This window comes from Sus scrofa, chromosome 3, assembly GCF_000003025.6.
Source record: "Sus scrofa isolate TJ Tabasco breed Duroc chromosome 3, Sscrofa11.1, whole genome shotgun sequence".
Lineage (NCBI taxonomy): Eukaryota > Metazoa > Chordata > Mammalia > Artiodactyla > Suidae > Sus > Sus scrofa.
Genome location: NC_010445.4, coordinates 55,230,363 through 55,253,159, shown reverse-complemented (window position 1 = coordinate 55,253,159; position 22,797 = coordinate 55,230,363). Strand labels below are relative to the sequence as shown.

The 22,797-nt window shown below is 37.7% G+C and overlaps 1 protein-coding gene across 11 annotated transcripts in view; it reads right to left on the bottom strand.

Annotated features, from left to right (window-relative positions):
• Nucleotides 1–22,797, bottom strand: part of TSGA10 (testis specific 10) — a 121,920-nt gene that overhangs the window by 66,469 nt on the left and 32,654 nt on the right. For all 11 annotated transcript variants that reach the window (XM_021087209.1, XM_021087203.1, XM_021087204.1 and 8 more), the window contains 3 exons: nucleotides 20,002–20,172; nucleotides 19,829–19,906; nucleotides 18,752–18,903 (listed from right to left, as the gene is read on the bottom strand). In XM_021087209.1, the coding sequence (XP_020942868.1) occupies nucleotides 18,752–18,903; nucleotides 19,829–19,906; nucleotides 20,002–20,172 (401 nt within the window). The remainder of the gene's footprint in view (nucleotides 1–18,751; nucleotides 18,904–19,828; nucleotides 19,907–20,001; nucleotides 20,173–22,797) is intronic.

Genomic DNA, 22,797 nt, shown 5'->3' with positions numbered 1-22,797 from the left:
ATTGGAAGAATCAATATTATCAAAATGACTATACTACCCAAGGCAATCTACAGATTCAATGCAATCCCTATCAAATTACCAAGGACATTTTTCACAGAACTAGAACAAAATATTTTAAAATTTGTTTGGGAACACAAAAGACCCTGGATAGAAATCCTGAGAAAGAAAAATGAATCCGGAGGAATCAGGCTCCCTGACTTCAGAGTATACCACAAAAACCACAATCATAAAAACAGTATGGTACTCACACAAAAAGAGAAATATGAATCAGTGGAACAGGATAGAAAGCCCAGAATTAAACCCACACACCTACAGTCAACTAATCTATGACAAAGGAGGCAAGAATATACAATGGAGAAAAGACAGCCCCTTCAATAAGTGGTGCTGGAAAAACTGGACAGCCACATGGAAAAGAATGAAATTAGAACACTTCCTAACACCACACACAAGAATAAACTCAAAATGGATTAATGACCTAAATATAAGACCAGACACTATAAAACTCTTAGAGGAAAACATAGGCTGAACACTCTCTGACATAAACCACAGCAATATCTTCTCAGATCCCCTCCTAGAGTAATGACAGTAAAAGCAAAAATCAACAAATGGGACCTAATTAAACTTAAAATATTTTGCACATCAAAGGAAACCCTAAACAAAATGAAAAGACAACCCACAGAATGGGAGAAAACATTTGCAAATGAAGCAACTGACGAGAGATTAATCTCCAAAATACATAAATACCTCCTGCAGCTCAATACCAAAAAAAAAAAAAAAAGCCATCAAAAAATGCACAGATCTAAGCAGACAATTCTCCAAAGAAGACATACAGATGGCCAAAAAACACATGAAAAGATGTTCAACATCACTAAGTATTAGAGAAATGAAAATCAAAACTACAATGAGTTATCACCTTACACCAGCCAGAATGGACATCATCAAAAGGTCTACCAACAATAAATGCTGGAGAGGGTGTGGAGAAAAAGGAACCCTCTTACACTACTCGTGGGAATGGAAATTGGTGCAACCACTATGGAAAACAGTATGGAGATTCCTCAAAAAACTAAAAAAAGAATTACCATATGATCCAGCAATCCCACTCCTAGGCATCTATCCACAGAAAACCGTGATTCAAAAAGATATATGCACCCCAATGTTCGTTGCAGCACTATATAAAATAACCAAGACGTGGAAGCAACCTAAATGTCCAATGACAGAGGAGTGGATAAAGAAGATGTGGTACATATACAGAATAGAATAAAGAGGAATGAAATAAGGGCATTTGCAGCAACATGGATGGACCTAGAAATTATCATACTAAGTAAAGTTAGTCGGTGAGACACAAACATCATATGCTATCACTTATATGTGGAATCTAATAAAAGGATACAATGAACTTATTTGCAGAATAGAAACTGACTCATAGACTTTGAAAAACTTACAGCTACCAAAGGAGGCATGTTGGGAAGAGGGGTAACAATGGGCTGGGGTTTAGGATGGAAATGTAAAATTAGGTAGTGATGATGGTTGTACAACTATAAATATAATAAAATTCATTGAATTTTTTAAAAAAGAAACAATCCAAACTTAGTAGGAATCAAAAGGCACACAAACTAAATTAGGGATTCAGGGAAGATGGCAGAGTAGTAGGACGTGAGACTCACCTATTTCCACAAACACATTGAAAATACATCAACATGTGGATTATTTGCACAGAAAATTTGCTAAAAACTGAAAAACACCTCAGGATAAGGATAGAGCAAGAAAAGCTTCACGAAACCAGATAAGACAAAAGAAAGAAGAGGGGAAGTGGGAGCAAGTGAGACCTGCACCCCTAGGAGGGAGCTGGAAAGAGGAAAAGATCCTGTACCCTGGGAAGTTCCCCCACCAGCACAGAGACTAACCAAGACAGAGGAGGAACTCTAGAAAATTGGTGTGAAGCAGTTAAAACAATCCTCCACAAATGGCTGGTGCAATGGGCAGCTGTATGTGGGTGCCAGCAGGTGTCAGGAATTAAAATGCTGGTCTTAGAGATCAGATTCAAAGAGGGAGCTGGGTCTGGCTGCATGGAAACAGCCTGGAGACACTAGGATATAGGACTAACCCAATTGAGGGTGTATAAGCAGAGAACATTGATGTAGAACTGATTTGGAGCTGCTGAGTTCTCTTAGCTTTTGCTTGTCTGAGAAGCTTTTGATCTTTCCATCAAATCTGGATGAAAGCTTTGCTGTGTCAAGTATTCTTGATTTTAAGTTCCCCCTCGTCATCACCTCAAATATATCTTGCCACTCCCTTGCGGCTTGTAGAATTTATGCTGAAAAATCAGCTGTTATCCTTATGTGGGTTTCCTTGTACGTGACTTGTTGCTTTTCCCTTGTGGCTATTAATATTTTTTCTTTGTATTTAATCTTCATCAGTTTGATTAGTATGTGTCTCACTGTGTCTTTCCTTGGTTTATTTTGTATGGAATGCTCTGTGCTTCCTCAACTTGAGTGAGTGATTCCTTTCCCATAGTAGAGAAACTTTCAAATATAATCTCTTCAAATATTATTTCTGGCTTTTTCTTCTCCTTCTGGAACCCCTATGATGTGAATGTTGGTACATTTGATGTTGTCCCAGAGCTCTCAAGATTGTCCTCAGTTCCCTTCATTCTTTTTCAGTACTCTCTTCTGTGGCAGTGATTTCCACACTCTGTCTTCCATCTCACTTATTCGTTCTTCTGCTTCCATGAACTTGCTACTGGTTCCTTTTAGATTATTTTTCATTTCAGAAACTGTGCTATTCATCTTGCTCTTTAAATCCTCTTTGTTAAACTTTTAAGTTCTCCATCTGTGTCTCCATTCTTTTCCTAAGATCTTAGATCATCTTTATTATCATCACTCTGAATTCTTTTTCAGGTAGGCTGCCTATCTCGTCATTTGGTGGTTTTTTTGTTTTCATCTTGCTCCTTTGTCATCTCATACTATCTACCTTTCTGTTTATCATCCCCTTGAGAGTAGGCATGTAGATGGAGCAGCAGGTACCAGTCCTGGAGTTCTCAGGGTGGTAACGGTTCACACGTACCCAGAGCACCTGTTGGGAGCAGCTGTATCACACTCCCTCTGCTAGAGCTGGATGGCTGCTAGGGATGGGGTCTGTGAGGCAGATGGAAGTGATTCGCAATTCAGAGGATTGCTTCTGCAGCACACAGGGGCAGCAGTGTCTCCTGCAACCCCTGCTGCTACCAGGTAGCTTTGGCCTGTCTTGATTTTTATAGCTTTATAGTAAGTCTAAAATCAGGTAGTTTCAATCAACCAGTTTTGTCTCTTCAATATCGTTCAATTCCTTACCTCTCCATATAAACTGTAGAATTCATTTCTTAATACCCAGAAAATAACTTGCAGAAATTTTGATTAGAATTGCATTGAATCTGTAGATCCAAGTTGGGAAGAACTGACATCTTGACAATATTGGGTTTTTCTTTCTGTGAACATGGAATATCTCTTCATTTATTTAGCTCTTCTTTGATTTCGGTCACTACTTTGATAGTTTTTCTCGGGTAGATTGCACACCAAGTTCATTAGATTTATACTTAAGTAGAGGGTACTCATATAAATGTTTTTTTCCTTCTTATGGCCACGCCAGCAGCATATGGAAGTTTCTGGGATGGGGTCAAATCAGAGCTGAAGCTACAGGCCTACCCCACCGCCATGGCAACACCAGATCCCTTACACACTGAGCAAGGCCAGGGACTGAACCTGCATCTTCATGGATACTATGTCAGATTCTTAACCCACTGAGCCACAATGGGAATTCCTGGGCTTTTAATTTCAAATTATTCTTCTTCATTGCTAGAAAATAGGAAAGCAATTGACTTTGTACATTAACCTTGCATCCTGCAACTTGTTATAAATGCTTATTAGTTCCAGATTTTTCGTTGATTCTTTCAGATTTCCTGGAATATCATATATAGACTAAATCTTCATACCGAAATTTTTTAGCTTCAAACACTCAAACTCAAACCAAACCAGTCTGGGAATCAATGGACACAGGAACCCAAACTAACTTTTTAGTAACAGATATTTCTATCAAAACAATTCAACTGTATGGGAAATTCTAACTTCTTGAGTCTAAAGATGTTTGATGGACAAATCCAGACATATAGACCGTTTTTTAAAAAATTATCTGTTTCCAGGAAGTATTCTGAAAACACTCCATCTTTTAACACAGGATGATTTATCTGACATAGAAGAACAGAAGAACTTCTGGAGTTCCCTGGTGGCTCAACAGGTTAAAGATCTGGTGTTGTTGCTCAGGTTTGATCCTTGGCCTGGGAACTTCCACATGCCATGAGCATGGCCAAAAAAAATTTTAAAAAATAATAAAGGGGGAGTTCCCATCATGGCGCAGTGGTTAACGAATCCGACTAGGAACCGTGAGGTCGCGGGTTTGATCCCTGCCCTTGCTCAGTGGGTTAACGATCCGGCGTTGCCGTGAGCTGTGGTGTAGGTTGCAGACGCGGCTCGGATCCTGCGTTGCTGTGGCTCTGGCGTAGGCCGGTGGCTACAGCTCCGATTGGACCCCTAGCCTGGGAACCTCCATATGCCGCGGGAGCGGCCAAAGAAATAGCAACAACAAAAGACAAAAGACAAAAAAAAATAAATAAATAAATAAAAATAAATAAATAAAGGGGACTTTCTACTACTAAAATATACCTATTTAGAAAGAAAAGTTCATTTACGTAGTATAGAAACACAGAAAATGAGTATTGGTTTTAAAAAGTAGGGATTTTGTTATTCACCAGCAATGAAAACTAAACAGCAATGGACATACTTCTTTCTGGATGATTTGGCCTGAACACTATAGAACCTCAGTTTAGAATTATAAAAATCTAGAGATGTGCTGAACTGTTCTCAGGACTTACTCGCCAATAAGTGGAGTTTACACATAGGATAAACGTAAAATTTTCTCATCAACTGACAAAATGGAATACAGAGACAATGGTATTTTAACTACACTGAATGTAGATGCAGCTCCTGCTGAGGTTCTTTGTAATTCTTTGCCTTTCATACATGTAAATATGAGACCTATGATAGATATGAGTGCATTATAAAGATACCTTCATATTAAAATAAACTGACAACAATAGCCAAGACAGGGGAATAACCTAAATGTCCATTGACAGATGAATGGATTAAGAAGATGTGGTACATATATACAATGGAATACTATTCGGCAACAAAAAGGACAAAATAATTTGCAGCAACATGGATGGAACTAGAGACTTTGATTCTAAGTGAAGTAAGTCAGAAAGAGAAAGAGAAAGACAAACACCGTATGATATCACTTACATATGTAGTCTAAAACATGCACAAATGACCTATCTCAAAAACAGAAACAGATTGTGGACATAGAGGGCAGACTTGTGTTTGCCGGGGGGGGGGGATACTGATGGGGAATTTGGGGTTGGTAAATGCAACTATTAGATTTAGAATGAATGGGTGATGGGGCCCTGCTGCACAGCATAGCAAACTATATCCAGTCTCTTGGGTAAGAACCTGATGGGAAAAAAAAAGGGTGTATATGAGTGGCTGTATAGCAGAAATTGAAGGAACATTGTAAATCAATGATACTTTAATAAAATTTTTAAAAAATAAAGTTTTAGATAAAACTTTTAAAAATTTAAAAATAAAAGAGAAACTGACAGCTGATTTCTCAGCAGAAATAATGAAAGTCAGAAGATATTAAGATTATAACCAAAGTGTTAAAATAAAAATAATTTCTGGAGTTCCCATTGTGGCGTAACAGTTAACAAACCTGACTAGTATCCATGAGAATGCAGGTTCGATCTTTGGCCTTGCTCAGTGGGTTAATGATCCAGCATTCAGTGGGTGTGGTGTGGGTCAAAGACGCAGCTCAGATCCCATGTTGCTGTGGTTGTGGTGTAGGCTGGCAGCTGCAGCTCCGATTTGACCCTAGCCTGGGAACCTCTGTATGCTGCAGGTGCAGCCCTAAAAAGATCAAAAAAAAAAAAAAAATTCCCAACTTTTAGAATTCTCTACCGAGCAAAAATATCTTTCAATACCAGCAATATAGTGGGTGAGAAATGCTCAGCTTTGGATACCTTTTGAAGACAAAATCAAATGGACTGGATATGGGTTATGAAAAGAGAAATCATGGATCACTTCAAGGTTTCAGTAATGAATGGAGCTTCCAATGACTGAGATGAGCAGACTGAAATAGCAGATTTGTATGTGTCAGACACAGAAGGGTGGTGAACAGCAGAAACTCAGATTTGGAAATGGTAACTATGAGGTGTCTGTTAGACATCTTGATGAAATGACAATACATGAGAGTGGATGAGATCACCTAGGAATGAGTATAGATACAAAAGAGAAGCAATCTGAGCTCAGAGACATCCCCAACATTTGGAAGTCATAAAGATGAGGAAGAAATAATAGAGGAGTTTGAAGAGGACAGGCAAAGAGATAAAAAGAAAATCCAATGAGCATGGTATCTCAGAAGCCAAATGAAAAAAGTGTTTAAAGGAGTAGAGAGAGAACACAAGTGACCAACTCTGTCAAATGTTACCGGTAAGTCAAATAACATGAAGACTGAGACTGATCACTGAATTGAGCAACATGATTTTTTTTTTTTTTTAATAGGGGCTGCACTCGTGGCATATGGAAGTTTCCAGGCTAGGGGTACAACTGGAGCTACAGCTGCCTGGCCTACACCACAGCCACAGCAACAAAGGATCCAAGCCTTGTCTGTGACCTACACCACAGCTCATGGCAACACCAAATCCTTAACCCACTGAGCGAAGCCAGGGATCGAACCCACATCCTCATGGATCCTAGTTGGATTCGTTTCCACTGTGCCACAACGGGAACTCTAGAAAGTAAATATTATCTTGAGAAAAAGATTTGATAGAAAGTTGAGGAAGAAAAGCAGGAAACAGTAGGTTCAAGCGAAAAATGGGAGTTCAGGTCATAGCTCAGCTGAAACAAATCTGACTAGCATTCATGAGGATGAAGGTTCAATCCCTGGCCTTGCTCAGTGGGTTAAGGATCTGGCATTGCCCTGAGCTGTAGGGTAGGTTGCAGATGCGGCTCGGATCCCACATACATTGCTATGGCTGCGGCATAGGACAGCAACTACAGCTCTGATTCAACCCCTAGCCTGGGAACCTCCATATGTCTTGGGTGTGGCCCTAAAAAGACCAAAAAAAAAAAAAAAAAAAAAAGAGAGAGAGAGAGAGAAAACAATGGAGCCAGAAGTTCAGACAACTCTTTCACTGAAATTCCAGTAAAAGACACAAATAAAGAATATCTGAATAACATGATTACAAATCTGACCTAAGGGACAAATACGAAAACACTCAGAATTTGTAATTTCTCAAGTATACACAGATTATTACCAAAAATTGACCATAAAAGTTGAGAACAAAAAATTTCAGAAATTTTAAACCTAACATATTTTAGCAAAACAATGTGATTAAGCAAGAAATCAATCACAAAAAGGTAAGTGAAAATTCATTATGTTTTGGATATTTAAACTCACAGTTAGGAGTTCCTGTTGTGGCTCAGTGGGTTATGAACCTGTCAAGTATCCACAAGGATGCAGATTCATTCAACCCCTGGCCTTGCTCAGTGGGTTAAGGATCCAGTGTTGCTGTGAGCTGTGGTATAGGTCGCAGATGTTCTAGCAAGTGTAATAAGAGAAGAAAAAGAAAGGGAAAAACCATGCAGATGTGGCTTGGATCCCATGTTGCTATGGCTGTGGTGTAGGCCAGCAGTTGTAGCTCCAACTTGACCCCTAGCCTAGTAACTTACATATGCCACAGGTGAGGCCCTAAAAAGCAAAAATAAAAATAAATAAAGTCACACTTATAAATAACTAAAGGGTCAGTTAGTTATTTATAAGTGTGGAAATTAGAAAATACTTTATAAAGTATGTACATAACAAAACTTGTAGGACACATTCAAAGAAGTATTTTAAGGAGAATTTATGGCCTTAAATTTTTATATGAAAAAAAATTCTTAAAAGTAATAAACATAAGCATCCATCTGAAGAAATTAGAAAAAAAATACAAAATAAATTTTAAAGAAATAGAAGGAAGGAAACAATACAGAACAGAAGTTACTGATATAATAAAACAAACAATTGGCAGGATCACAAAAACAAAAAAATTGGTCCTTTGAAAATACCACTAACAACAGACTAGAAAAAGAGCAAATCACTACTGCTTCTGTGGACATCAAAATGTTGATAGAATACTATAAACACTATTCTAAAATTTGTTTCATTTAGAGAAAATGGACAAAAGCCTCAAAAATTATATATACTGGGAGTTTCGTCGTGGCGCAGCAGAAACGAATCCAACTAGGAACCATGAGGTTGCAAGTTCAATTCCTGGCCGCACTCAGTGGGTTAAGGATCTGGCATTGCCGTGAGCTGGGGTATAGGTCGCAGCTCGGATCTGGCATTGCTGTGGCGTAGGCTGGTAGCTACAGCTCTGATTAGACCCCTAGCCTGGGACTCTCCATATGCCGAAGGTGTGGCCCTGGAAAAAAAAAAAAAAGGACAAAATTATTCCAGGTAGTGAAAGAAGACCAAATGAACTGGAAGGATTATTACAAAATGTATATTACCTTGATACTAAAATCTGATCTTGGAGTTCCCGTCGTGGCGCAGTGGTTAACGAATCCGACTAGGAACCATGAGGTTGCGAGTTCGATCCCTGCCCTTGCTCAGTGGGTTAACGATCCGGCGTTGCCGTGAGCTGTGGTGTAGGTTGCAGACGCGGCTCGGATCCCGCGTTGCTGTGGCTCTGGTGTAGGCCGGTGGCTACAGCTCCGATTCAACCCCTAGCCTGGGAATCTCCATATGCCGCGGGAGCGGCCCAAGAAATAGCAACAATAACAACAACAACAACAAAAAAAAGACAAAAGACAAAAAAAAAGACAAAAAAAAAAAAAAAAAGAATCCGGCGTTGTCGTGAGCTGTGGTGTAGGTTGCAGATGTGGCTCGGATCCCGCGTTGCTTTGGCTCTGGCGTAGGCCGGTGGCTACAGCTCCGATTGGACCCCTAGCCTGGGAACCTCCATATGCCATGGGAGTGGCCCTAGAAAAAGCAAAAAGACCAAAAAAAAAAAAAAAAAAATCTGATCTTAAAAAGTCCCAAGATTGGCAAATTATTAGCCAATCTCAATTATAAAAGCAGAAGTAAATATTTTAAACAAAGCATTAGTGAACTGAGACCAGAAATCTATAGAAAGTATAATAAACCCTGATCAATTTGACAAAGCACATCCATTCCTGAAGAAACTCTCAGTAATCCATGAATAGAAGGCATTGCTGTGGCTGTGGCAAAGGAAACAGAAGGAATGGAAAGCTCTTAATTCTGATAGAAGATATCTAGGAAAAACCTATAACTAACATCATACTAACTACTGAATGGTTATGATATGGTATGAATGGTTCCCCTAAGACGTAGAACATGACACGGATGTCCACTTCACCAATTTCATTAACAAAGTACAGAATGTTCTAGCAAGTGCAATAAGGGAAGAAAAAGAAAGGAAAAAAAGCATGCAGACTGAATAAGTAAAAATGTCTTTATCTGTAGATGTTCTAATTATGTAGAAAAATGAATGGAATCTACAAAAAGGCTATTAGAACTAAAAGGTATATTTAGCAATGTTGCAGAATAGCAGATAAATAAATAAAAACCAATCATAGGACTTCTAGTATTAGCCCTAACATATAAAGAGCCACATTATTACCAAAAACAAACAAACTGAAAATCAAAGACTTTTAGTGGACACATCAGAATAGTGAACTACAGCATAAATCATCACCCCAGAATGTGAAAAGTAAGGCAAATCCAGAGATCTGCAACTGAGATCTGCTCATGAAGAGCAGAATCCGCTGGAGTTATAATTGGCTGTGATGCCCTGCAGGAGGCTGAGTGTGCACTAACAATGAAAGTGAGACGTCCCAGGGGTCACAGTCTTGGAAGAATCTCCATACTTCAGCATGTTTACCTCCAGGAACCCCAGTATGTTCTCACAGTGAAGATCTGAGAAAGACCCCTTTGTAGCACTGACAGGGAAGAGTAGTTATTGTGAAATATGCCCAGAGCATTCTTCATAATAAAGACCTACTCTTCAAATGAAAGCACTTCACTGGAGCCTTATCCTAGCAGGAGAACAACATTCCTCCCATTTTAGCCCTCTAGCCTCGCTGTTTCACATAAGCAGATTTTTTTTTTTAAGGTGAAAGTTACACCACTGGAGAAACATTTGTAAATATCACAGCCCAGAGACACACGGCCATGGAAGGCTGAGATTTAAGCACAAGACTACAGAATATGTTCTATCTTGCTCACCTCACCACCGAGACAACGGGCTCCAGGCTCATCACACTGTATTACAACTGACAAAAGCTGAGAGAGATGTAGACCTTCACTAGAGAGGAGTACACAGGAAAGCCTAAAGCCAAGAAGAGAAACAAAAATAGGACAATAGAGAAATCTGATGCCTCTGGCATCAAGGGCTTCAAGAAACTGACCACAGCTCAACTCCTAGCCAGATTAACATCAACATTCACACTAAAGATCTGTTTACCTCAGTTAACTAACACCCAGTACTGTATGTGTGGCTTTCAACAAAAAATTACAAGGCATGCCAAAAGTCAAGCAAAAATATAGACTGAATGATCAGAATCAGATTCAACTATAGAACAGACATGAGAATTATCAGTCAGAAAATTTTAAGTAGGAGTTCCCGTCGTGGCGCAGTGGTTAATGAATCCGACTAGGAACCATGAGGTTGCGGGTTCGGTCCCTGCCCTTGCTCAGTGGGTTAACGATCCGGCGTTGCCATGAGCTGTGGTGTAGGTTGCAGACGCGGCTCGGATCCCGCGTTGCTGTGGCTCTGGCGTAGGCCAGTGGCTACAGCTCCGATTCGACCCCTGGCCTGGGAACCTCCATATGCCGCAGGAGCGGCCCAAAGAAATAGCAAAAAGACAAAAAGACAAAAAAAAAAAAAAAAAAAAAGGAGTTCCCTTGTGGTGCAGTGGGTTAAGGATCTGGCATTGCCATTTGCAGCAACTTGGATCATTGTTGTGGTATGGGTTTGATCCCTGGCCTGGGAACGTCTACATGCCACAGGTGCAGCCAATAAATAAATAAAGTTTACATGGAAAGGCAAAAGACCCAGAAAAGCCAATGCAATATTAAAGAAGACAAAGTTGGAAGATTCATATCACCCAGTTTCAAGACTAACTATAAAGTTACAGTAATCAAGATGGTATGGTTTGACTAAAGAATAGACAAAATAGATTAATGTGGCAGAATGAAGAGCCAGAAATAGACCCACACACAAATACAAGCAACTGTCTTTGACAAAGGGCAGTCTTTCAACAAATGGTATTGGAACAACTTTATAACATCCATATGCAAATTCAGTAAATCTAAATATAGACTTGACAGTTTTTACAAATATTACCTCAACATAGATCATTGACCTTAAACAAAATGCTAAACTATACAACTTTTTTTTGGACTGTGCCCATGGCATGTAGTAGTTCCAGGGCCAGGGATCAAACCTGTACCACAGAAGTGACAATGCCAGATCTTTAACCCACTGCGTCACCTAAGAACACCAAAACTATACAACTTTTTTTTTTTTTTTTTTGCTGTCATCCACATCATTTATTTTTTTGTTTGTTTGGGGTTTTTTTTTGTTTTTTTTTTATAATTTTTTTTTATTTTCCCACTGTACAGCAAGGGGGTCAGGTTATCCTTACATGTATACATTACAATTACATTTTTCCCCCACCCTTTCTTCTGTTGCAACATGAGTATCTAGACAAAGTTCTCAATACTATTCAGCAGGATCTCCTTGTAAATCTATTCTAAGTTGTGTCTGATAACCCCAAGCTCCCGATCCCTCCCACTCCCTCCCTCTCCCATCAGGCAGCCACAAGTCTTTTCTCCAAGTCCATGATTTTCTTTTCTGAGGAGATGTTCATTTGTGCTGGATATTAGATTCCAGTTATAAGTGATATCATATGGTATTTGTCTTTGTCTTTCTGGCTCATTTCACTCAGTATGAGATTCTCTAGTTCCATCCATGTTGCTGCAAATGGCATTATGTCATTCTTTTTTATGGCTGAGTAGTATTCCATTGTGTATATATACCACTTCTTCCAAATCCAATCATCTGTCGATGGACATTTAGGTTGTTTCCATGTCCTGGCTATTGTGAATAGGGCTGCAATGAACATGTGGGTGCATGTGTCTCTTTTAAGTAGAGTTTTGTCCGGATAGATGCCCAAGAGTGGGATTGCGGGGTCATATGGAAGTTCTATGTATAGACTTCTCAGGTATCTCCAAACTATTCTCCATAGTGGCTGTACCAGTTTACATTCCCACCAACAGTGCAGGAGTGTTCCCTTTTCTCCACAGCCCCTCCAGCACTTGTTATTTGTGGATTTATGAATGATGGCCATTCTGACTGGTGTGAGGTGGTATCTCATGGTAGTTTTGATTTGCATTTCTCTTATAATCAGCGATGTTGAGCATTTTTTCATGTGTTTGTTGGCCATCTGTATATCTTCCTTGGAGAACAATCTATTCAGGCCCATTTTTCCATTGATTGATTGGCTTTTTTGCTGTTGGGTTGTATGAGTTGTTTATATATTCTAGAGATTAAGCCCTTGTCAGTTGCATCATTTGAAACTGTTTTCTCCCATTCTGTAAGTTGTCTTTTTGTTTTCTTTTGGGTTTCCTTTGCTGTGCAAAAGCTTTTCAGTTTGATGAGGTCCCATGGGTTTATTTTTGCTCTAATTTCTATTGCTTTGGGAGACTGACCTGAGAAAATATTCATGATGTTGATGTCAGAGAGTGTTTTGCCTATGTTTTCTTCTAGGAGTTTGATGGTGTCCTGTCATATATTTAAGTCTTTCAGCCATTTTGAGTTTATTTTTGTGCATGGTGTGAGGGTGTGTTCCAGTTTCATTGCTTTGAATGCAGCTGTCCAGGTTTCCCAGCAATGCTTGCTGAATAGACTTTCTTTTTCCCATTGTATGTTCTTGCCTCCCTTGTCAAAGGTTAATTGACCATAGGTGTCAGGGTTTATTTCCGGGTTCTCTATTCTGTTCCATTGGTCTGTCTGTCTGTTTTGATACCAGTACCACACTGTTTTGATGACTGTGGCTTTGTAGTATTTCTTGAAGTCTGGGAGAGTTATGCCTCCTGCTTGGTTTTTGTTTCTCAGGATAGCTTTGGCGATTCTGGGTCTTTTGTTGTTCCATATAAATGTTTGGATTGTTTGTTCTAGTTCTGTGAAAAATGTCATGGGTAATTTGGTAGGGATTGCATTGAATCTGTAGATTGCTTTGGGGAGTGTGGCCATTTTTACAATATTGATTTTCCCAATCCAGGAGCATGGGATAGCTTTCCATTTCTTTACATCTTCTTTGATTTCTTTGATTAAAGTTTTATAGTTCTCGGCATATAGGTCCTTTACCTCCTTGGTCAGATGTATTCCGAGGTATTTGATTCTGTGAGGTGCAATTTTAAAAGGTATCGTATTTTTGTATTCCTTTTCTAATATTTCATTGCTGGTATACAGAAATGCAACTGACTTCTGAATGTTAATCTTATATCCTGCTACTTTTCTTAATTTATTAATCAGTTCAAGTAGTTTTGGGGTTGAGTCTTTAGGGTTTTCTATGTATAGTATCATGTCATCTGCATACAGTGACAGTTTTATCTCTTCTCTTCCTATATGGATGCTTTTTATTTCTTTTGTTTGTCTAATTGCTGTGGCTAGAACTTCCAAAACTATGTTGAAGAGCAGTGGTGAGAGTGGGCATCCCTGTCTTGTTCCAGATTTGAGTGAGAAGGCTTTCAGTTTTTCCCCATTGAGTATTACATTTGCTGTGGGTTTATCATAAATGGCTTTGATTATGTTCAGGAATGTTCCCTCTATACCCACTTTGGCGAGGGTCTTGATCATGAATGGATGTTGGACTTTGTCAAATGCTTTTTCTGCGTCTATTGAGATGATCATATGATTTTTGACTTTTTTTTTTGTTAATGTGGTGTATGATGCTGATTGATTTGCGTATGTTGAACCATCCTTGTGAACCTGGGATGAACCCAACCTGGTCATGGTGTATAATTTTTTTGGTATGTTGCAAAACTATACAACTTCTAAAAGAAAACATATGAGAAAAACATATGTCCTTGGGTTTGAATTTTTAAATACTACACTAGAAACACAATTCATGAAAAAAAAGTCGGTAAGTTGAATTTTATCAAAATCTTAAATTTCTTTTCTGCAAAAGCCACTATTAAAAGAATACAAAGACAGGAGTTCCCATCATGGCTCAGTGGTAACAAACCTGACTACTATCCATGAGGATGTGGGTGCGATCCCAGGCCTTGCTCAGTGGGTTAAGGATCGATCCAGTGTTGCTGTGAGCTGTGGTGTAGGTCATAGACGTAGTGCAGATCTGGCAGTGTTGTGGATGGCATAGGCCAGCAGCTGCAGCTCTGATTTGACCCCTAGCCTGGGAACTTCCATATGCCGTTCATGCGGCCCTAAAAAGACAAAGAAAGAAAGAAAGAAAGAATATGAAGACAAAGCACAGACTGGGAGAATATATTTACAAAGCACATATCTGATAAGAATATGATTCCAAATATACAAAGAATCGTTGAAACTCAACAAGTAAACAATTGAAAAGTGGCAAAAACCTTAACAGACACCTCATCAAAGATATACAGATGGCAAATAAAAATATGAAAAGATGTTCCACATTACTGGTCATTAGAAAATTGCAAATTAAAACAATGAGATTATTACACACCTATTATAATGGCTAAAATGCAAAAAATCTGACAATATCTAATGCTGACAAGGATGTGGAGCAAGAGAAAGTACCATTCATTGCTGATGGGAATGCAAAATAGTACAGTCACTCTGGAAGAGAATTTGGCAGTTTCTCATAAAGCTAAATACAGTTTTAACTATATGATTCAGCAATTGTGCTTCTAGGTATTTAACTGAACTGAAACCTCTATTCATACAAAAAACTGCACATGAAAGTTGATAGCAGCTTTATTCACAACTGCCAAAAACTGGAAGCAACCAAGATGACCTTCAATAGGTGGGTGCCTGCATAAACACACTGTGGTACACACATATCATAGAATATTATTCAATAAGAAGAAATGAGCTATCAAGTTATGAAAAGATATGGATCAATCTGAAATGCACATTACAAAGTAAGAGAAGCCAGTCTGAAAAGGCTCTGTACTACATGATTTAGATTATATGACACTCTGGAAAAGGCAAATATTATCCCAGTCAGGTGACCAAAGTCAAAATCAAGTGATAAATCATATTGATAAGATAATGCTCATGACCCTGGATATCTGTGTACCCTAAAATGGCACTTTACCTTTGTGACTTTTCTCTCAAAAACATTACCCAGTCTAATCATGGGAAAACCATCAGACAAACCCCAATTGAGAGACATTCTACAAAATACCTGATCAGTACTCCTCAAAACTGTCAAAGTCATCAAAAACAAGGAAAGACTGAAATTGTCATAGCCAAGAGAAGCCTAAGGAGACAGGACAACCTAATGTAGTGTGGTGTCCTGGATGGGATCCTGGAACAGAAAAATGACATTACGGAAAAACTAAGGAAATCTGAATAAATTAGAGACTTAATTATAATGTATCAATATTGATTCATTAATTTTTTTTTTTGGCCGCACCTGCAACATGCAGAAGTTCACAAGCCAGGGATCAAACCTATGCCACAATTGTGACAGCACCAGATCCTTAACCCACTGAGCCACCAGGGATCTCCCTGATTCATTAATTTCAACACATGTATCACACTAATGTAAGATGTTATGAAGAGAGGAATTTGGGTGTGAAGTATGTAGGAACTTGGAAGTATATTAACGATTTTTCTGTAAATCTAAAACTGTTCCATCATACCGTTAATTTTGAAAAAAAATTTATTTTCATGTATAAGCAATTAATAATCAGAAAGTGAAATTCTAAAATTGTATTTACAACAGCATAAAAAAATAGAAAATACTTGGGGATAAATCTGACAAAGAAATGCAAGATCTGGGAGTTCCTGTCGTGGCCCAAGTAATAAACCCAACTAGTAACCATAAAGATGTGGGCTCGATCCCTGGCTTTGCTCAGTGGGTTAAGGATCTACCACCGCTGCAAGCTCCGACATTGCTGCAAGCTGCAGCACAAGTCACAGATGCAGGTCAGATCCTGTGTTACTGTGGCCATAGCTCCAATTAGACCCCAGCCTGGGAACTTCCACATGCCACAGCTGCGGCCCTAAAAGGAAAAGAAAAAAAAATGCAAAGGAATCAGAATAGCCAAAACAACTTTGAGAGAGAACAGAATTGGAGGACTAATACTACCTAATTTGAAGACTTATTTAAAAAAAACAGTAATCGGGAGTGTTTTATTGGCATCAAGATATATAAATAGATCCACCAAACAAAACAGATAATCAAGAATAGACCTACACATATATGGACAAGTGACTTTCTACAAAAGTGCAAAATAATTCAGTGTAAAAGAGTTTTCCAACAAATGGTGCTCAAACAATAGGATATCTATATGCAAAAAAATGTGAACTTTGTTGTTACATACAAAGATTATATGTTACATACAAAAATTAACTTGAAATGGATTTTGGACTTAAATATAAATACTAAAACTATATAACTGCTAGAAGAAAAAACAGGAGAAAAATCTCAGTGACCTCAGACTTAACAATGATTGCTTTAAAAGAACACAAAATCTGGATATAAATTTTTAATAATTTTTAAGTTTCACTTAATCAGAATCAAATGTATTTCCTCCTTTAAAAGACACTTAAGAAAATAAAAAGACAAACCACTGACAGGGAAAAAATGTAATATTTTCCAAACATAGTATATATGACAAAGGACTTATATCTAGAATATAGAAAGGATTTTTATGATTTAATAATATAAACAACTGAATAAAAGTGTGCAAAAGTTTTGAACAGACACTAAAGAGATACATGTATGGCACACAAGGACATGAGCAGATGCTTGAAATCACTGGTTATTAGAGAAGGCAAATCAAAACCATAATACATACCTATTAGCATGGCTAAAATTATAAAGATACTGCATACCAAGTGTTGGTGAGGATATGTGACAACTGGAACACTCTTACACCACCGGGGCAAATGCAAAGTAAAACAGTACAACCACCTTGGAAATCAGTTTAATGGTTTCTTTAAAGGTTAAACATATGTCCACCACATGACTCAGTCATTCTACTCTTAGGTATTTACCCAAGAAAAACAGAAGCATATGTCCATACAAAGATTGATATGAGAAGGCTCATAACAGTTTTATTTGTTACAGCCTCAAATTGGAAACAACTGAAATGTCTGTGTTTATTCATACAATGGAATAAAAAGGAATAAATTATTAATTAAATGTGACAATAACCCTAACACTGTTAAAAGAAAGCAAATGTTCACAAAACCCCCTAAAAAGTATAATTTATCTGTTAGAATATTTTTAATAAACCACTAAGACTCTTTCAAAGAACTTCCAATGACGTGCGAAAAGGTTTACGGTATAAAAGTAAGTGAAACTGGCCAAATATATAACTAAATATAGGATGATATCAATTACATAGAAAGCTTATATACATACAGACAGAAATAATACTTGCTAGAAAAGCAGATCTATAATAATAGTCTTCTTTAGGTTATGATTTAAACCTACACTGTACACTTTTCTCTATTCCCCAAGGTTTTCTTTATTATTGTTATTTTCTTATTATTTCTTTTATTTTAACCAAGCTTGCAATATCTTTTAAAGCAGAAAAGTGAACAATAAATAAAGGGAGAGAATTGGAGCGATTCTCTGTTCTGACAAGTGATTCTAGTGTTTGCATTACAGACCCGTTGAAAGATCTAAGAGGGGAATCTGGGAATTCATTAATGAGCTGAGTATTGCCTGCAGACTGAATAATGTATTTCATTTTCTTCTGAACTACTATTTTTCATATGTTCACAGATGTATTGAAATCAGCCTTATTGAATCTGCAACTTCCATTTCTCACATCAACAGACACTACAAGTAAAACCACTAGCATGGAAGTCTTTGAAAACTTATTCCCCTACACCATTGCCTGTGGGTTGCTTCAACTGGAATTTCTCCTGCTACCATAGCAGTATGTAGAAAGGGCTAACCCCAGTAAGCGGCATTTAACTGACACAAGTCCCATTACATGTTCCTATCTCTCTGCTTTTATTATATGCTAAACTACCCCTTTTCTAAGCTACTATCAAACCTGTGTTTTGTGCTTTCTCATACTGTTCAGATTCCAGAACATAAGTTATAAGGTAAACAGTGAAATACCAAAGTTAAATATGCTCTTTTCCCAGAAGAGCTTTGTAAAAGCTATTTCAACTAAACATTGAGGTTTTCGGCAAACATAAGATTAAGATTACTATAAGTCTGGTCCCTAGTTAAGTGTGGCATTACCAGTCTGTGACTGATGTTCAGGTAATCATTTAACGTGTACTGAGGTTTCTATGACTGTTTCATAATAACCCTCTCAGAAATTAAAGTCAACAAATAACTTATTATAAAATACACTACAAAAAGCAGAGCTACTATTTACAGTAAACTATTAGTTGTTTAAAGGTAACTGAGTTTACCTCAAAGAATTATTCTCTGCTTTTTGTCTGCCAAGTTCACTTTCGGTATCCATTGCCTTTCTTGCTAGTGATTTCATTTCTTTTTCCACAGTGGTTATGGTATCCTTCATCAAAGTCATATTTGACATTTGCTCCATACGTTCATCATCAAGCTATACAAGCAGAATGACAAGGTTACTGCCATCACTAAACACGTCGTAGTCATCTTCCTAAAGAGATATCTTCTCTTTGCCCAAACTGGTATGACAACATGCGCAGAATGAGATGATTACATTAGACTTGAATGTTGTGGGAGGCTGTAGGGACAAGGTACTGTGGAGGGGGAATTCGGACAAGCTACGGTGCAGCTTTTCCTTAAAGCCTATCACAGCATATGCCCCTCCATTTTCAATCTGGTCCAGTTTGACTACAGCACATGTATCCTATTTGTAAAAGATTTCTTATTTGTTGCTCAACATTAACAATTTACACAAAGTGGCATTATGAAAAGAAATCTGTTTTTCTACTGTCTACTATTTTTTTTAAACTCATTATAACAACATAATATAGATGAATTTCTAAGTATAATCAATTAAATTTGATAACAAAGTCAAATTCCCTTCTTTCTGTTTACATAGTTATAACATCTCCAATATATATTTGTAGTATCTCAAATCCTTGATTAGTAAAGAGGTGATGCTTCACAATTAAATTCAGTTTAAATACATTTTTCTCATTAATTTTCATTTCATTATAATTTTCTCTGACCTAGCTACTCTTTAGGTAGGATAAGCCAGTATCTCTATCTGGCATTTTCATTTTTAATGAAATGGGGAGATGAGAAAGTTGCTAAAAATCCCTGAGAATGCAAATTTTTAAAAAGAACACACTTTGCAATCCAATAAAAAAAGACTTTACTCACATTTTCAGAAGGAAATAAACAATGAAAGGTGACAATTTACACCATATATACCACCTTAACTACCTTAGGATTACAAACACTATCTTAAAAAACAACTTCTCTGAAAACAGAAAAGGGGGCAATGGGGAAGCCATTGACAGTTTATAGCCAAAAGTGTAAAAGTAATTTTTCTTTACGTTATGAACTGTACACTCCAGCTCCTCTATCCTTTGTTCCAAGTGAGCCTTCTCATTAAACGCTGTCTCTTGGGCAATCTGTTTAAAAAAAACAAAACAAAACAAAACAAAGTGCTTTCAATGTCACTGCATTGTGCTCTACAAATGCTCATATAGATAAAATTCTTTCCAACCTTTAGCCTTTCCCTCAAACTATCTCGTTCTGTGGTCATTCTTCGTAAATCCGTGAAGGCCACATCTCTTTCAGTCTCCACCCGCCGGAGGATGGCCTGTGCTGTTGTCGATTTAGGAGACTTACAGCTTTTCATCATTTCTAGTCGAAGTCGGGCAATTTCTTCCTGTGCCTGTTATTTAAATACAGAGACTTCTCTTTAACAAGCTTTAGAACAGAAATAAATACAGCTATCTTATATTCAGCCAGTTAAAATGCAAACCTATGTTAATATGATTGCAGCAGGACAGTCGTATCATTCTTTAATGAATTAAGACAAATGCAAATGATGTCCCCCAAATGTAAATGAATGCCTACAAAGAGGAGTTTGGTTTACAGTATCTTGCCCAATTTTTAAAAAATTAATTTTGAGGCAGTCAATGCAAGAGAGAATGTTTTACTAAGAAATATATATGGTATATTCTATCCACTTTGTGATATAAATTTGAACTCAGCACAATTCATGGAGAATACTGGCTTAATAAATATTACCATAGTATTCCAGTCTTTCTCTACAAAGACATATCTGCCATTTCCATGTCTTAGCTACTTTTACCCTGACAGAAAGACTCATCAATCCTTACTGACAACCCAACATAGTCTTTACACACTTGTTCAACAACCATCCTTGGGCTCCAAATCTATTCCATATCCGCAAATGAGTTCATATCCTACTTTGCTACTTCCATCCCTAATTTTCCTTCCTCTTAATTTTGATCACAATTGAGTCAGCTAGTTTCTAAGTCTCTGAAGAAGATATATCAGTCCCCAGTTTCCATAGCTAAGCCTTGACTAGAATCCTGGACCTCATTTTCTGAAGTGTCGTCTAAGATACCCTGACTCAATTATAATGATTTGCCCTCACTTTGAATACGACCCTCTCCACTCCTCTTTCTCTCCTTTTTCAACCACACACATGGCTCCCATATCTTGAAAAGCTGTCACTGAATCTTGCTGTCCCGTTTACTATCATACATCTCTTTTTCCTTTGACATGCTTGTATTTTTTGTGTCATGGTCTGGACCCAATGCCCATTCCTTACCACCCACTCTCTGGCACCCCTGTCTAGCCTGACTCCCACACCAACCACTCTACAGAATTTCAACTAATGACCTCACCATATGTAATAAATAGCCTCTTTCCAGTTACTGGTCTTGATATTTCGGCAACACTTGACACTGCCTTCAATACCTTCACGATTCCTTCCTTGAGTAGATAACATTGTTCTGCCTTAGTTTCCTGTCTTATCTCTTCCAAAGGTTCCTCTAACCATTTGAATAAAGCTTCCCAGGACTCCACTGTAACCTCTCAGTTCCTTCATTTATAGCTTTCTCAATGAGAAAGCTCATCCACTCTCAGGCTTAAAACTCAACCTATGGCAAGATGACTTCTAAGCCTGAAGAACAGCTCTCGTGTCTCTCCCCACTCTGGTCCCACACTTCTTACTGCCTGATGGCAATGACTACCTGAATGTACTACCAATGTCTTACTCCATCTCTCTGAAACCAAACACATCTTTTCCTTCAAATCACCAAAGACTTCCCTGTTTCTTTTTCTATGTCATGATTTTTCAGGCATTCAAGACAGAATTTCAGTCATCTCCATTTGTTCCTCCTTTATGCTAACATCAAATCTTAAGTCTTCCTTTTCATTGTCTTCTGCATCTGTCCCTATCTTTATTTCCACTGAAAGCACCCTAGATTAGTCCCTTAATGTCTGGACTACTGTTGCAGCCTTCTAAAGAATCTATGGTTTCTGCCCCCTCCAATTCTCTTGAAGGAGAAATTGCTATATAAGATGATAACACTGAAAGTTTATGTAAGAGATACTACAGAAATGTTTCTTAGGTTAAAATTATAAAAATATGGCTTTGGCCATATTTCTTGCTTTAAAAAAAAAAGGTTGTCCGAAAAGCAAAGTATAAACCTCCTATAGGGCCCAGTAAAAGCCTCTACCATGTAGTCTAAAAGTTGACAAACTACATGTGGTTCACAAATCCAGATTCAGTCTGCTTACTGTTTCTGTAGCTCTGGAAGCCAAGAATGTTTTTTTTTACACTCTTAAATCGTGGAAAAAAATCAAAAGAAGAATACTTCATAACAGGTAAAAATAATATGAAGCTCAAATTGCAGTGTCCATAAGTAAATTATACTGGAAAACAGACAAGCTCATTCATTACAGATGCTTTCACACTCGACAACAGAGTTGATGAGCTTGTGACAGAGGTCACAGAGCCTACAAAACTAAGCTATTTATTATCTGGAAAGTTTGCAGCCTCCTGCTCTAGTCTCATCCACTTCTTAAGCCTTAGCTCTCCTTACCTCCATGGACATAAACCTTTTATTCTAGCCATAAACTGATCCACTTATATAATTTTCTGGCCTTTATCCTTTGCTTCATACCATTTCTTTGTTCTGGAATGTTCCTTCTTACCCCTCTCAAAACAAGAGAAATCCCATTCATCCTTTAGGACTCAAACTCCACATTATCTACCAAGGATCTTGATCACCATAACTAAAAATACCCACCTCTTTTACTTCCTACAGTATCTTCTAGATTACTTATGCTAAAGTAACAAAAAATAAATACAAGACCAATATATTTTATCTCCCCAACTAGATTGGAAACATAGAAAACACTGTGTGTCTTATTTTTTCTATCTTTTAGAATAGAAAAGCCTGAACTTAGCACGTAGTAGCTATAATTCTTAATAAAATTTTATTTTTTTTTTATTTTTTATTTTTTTTGTCTTTTCAGG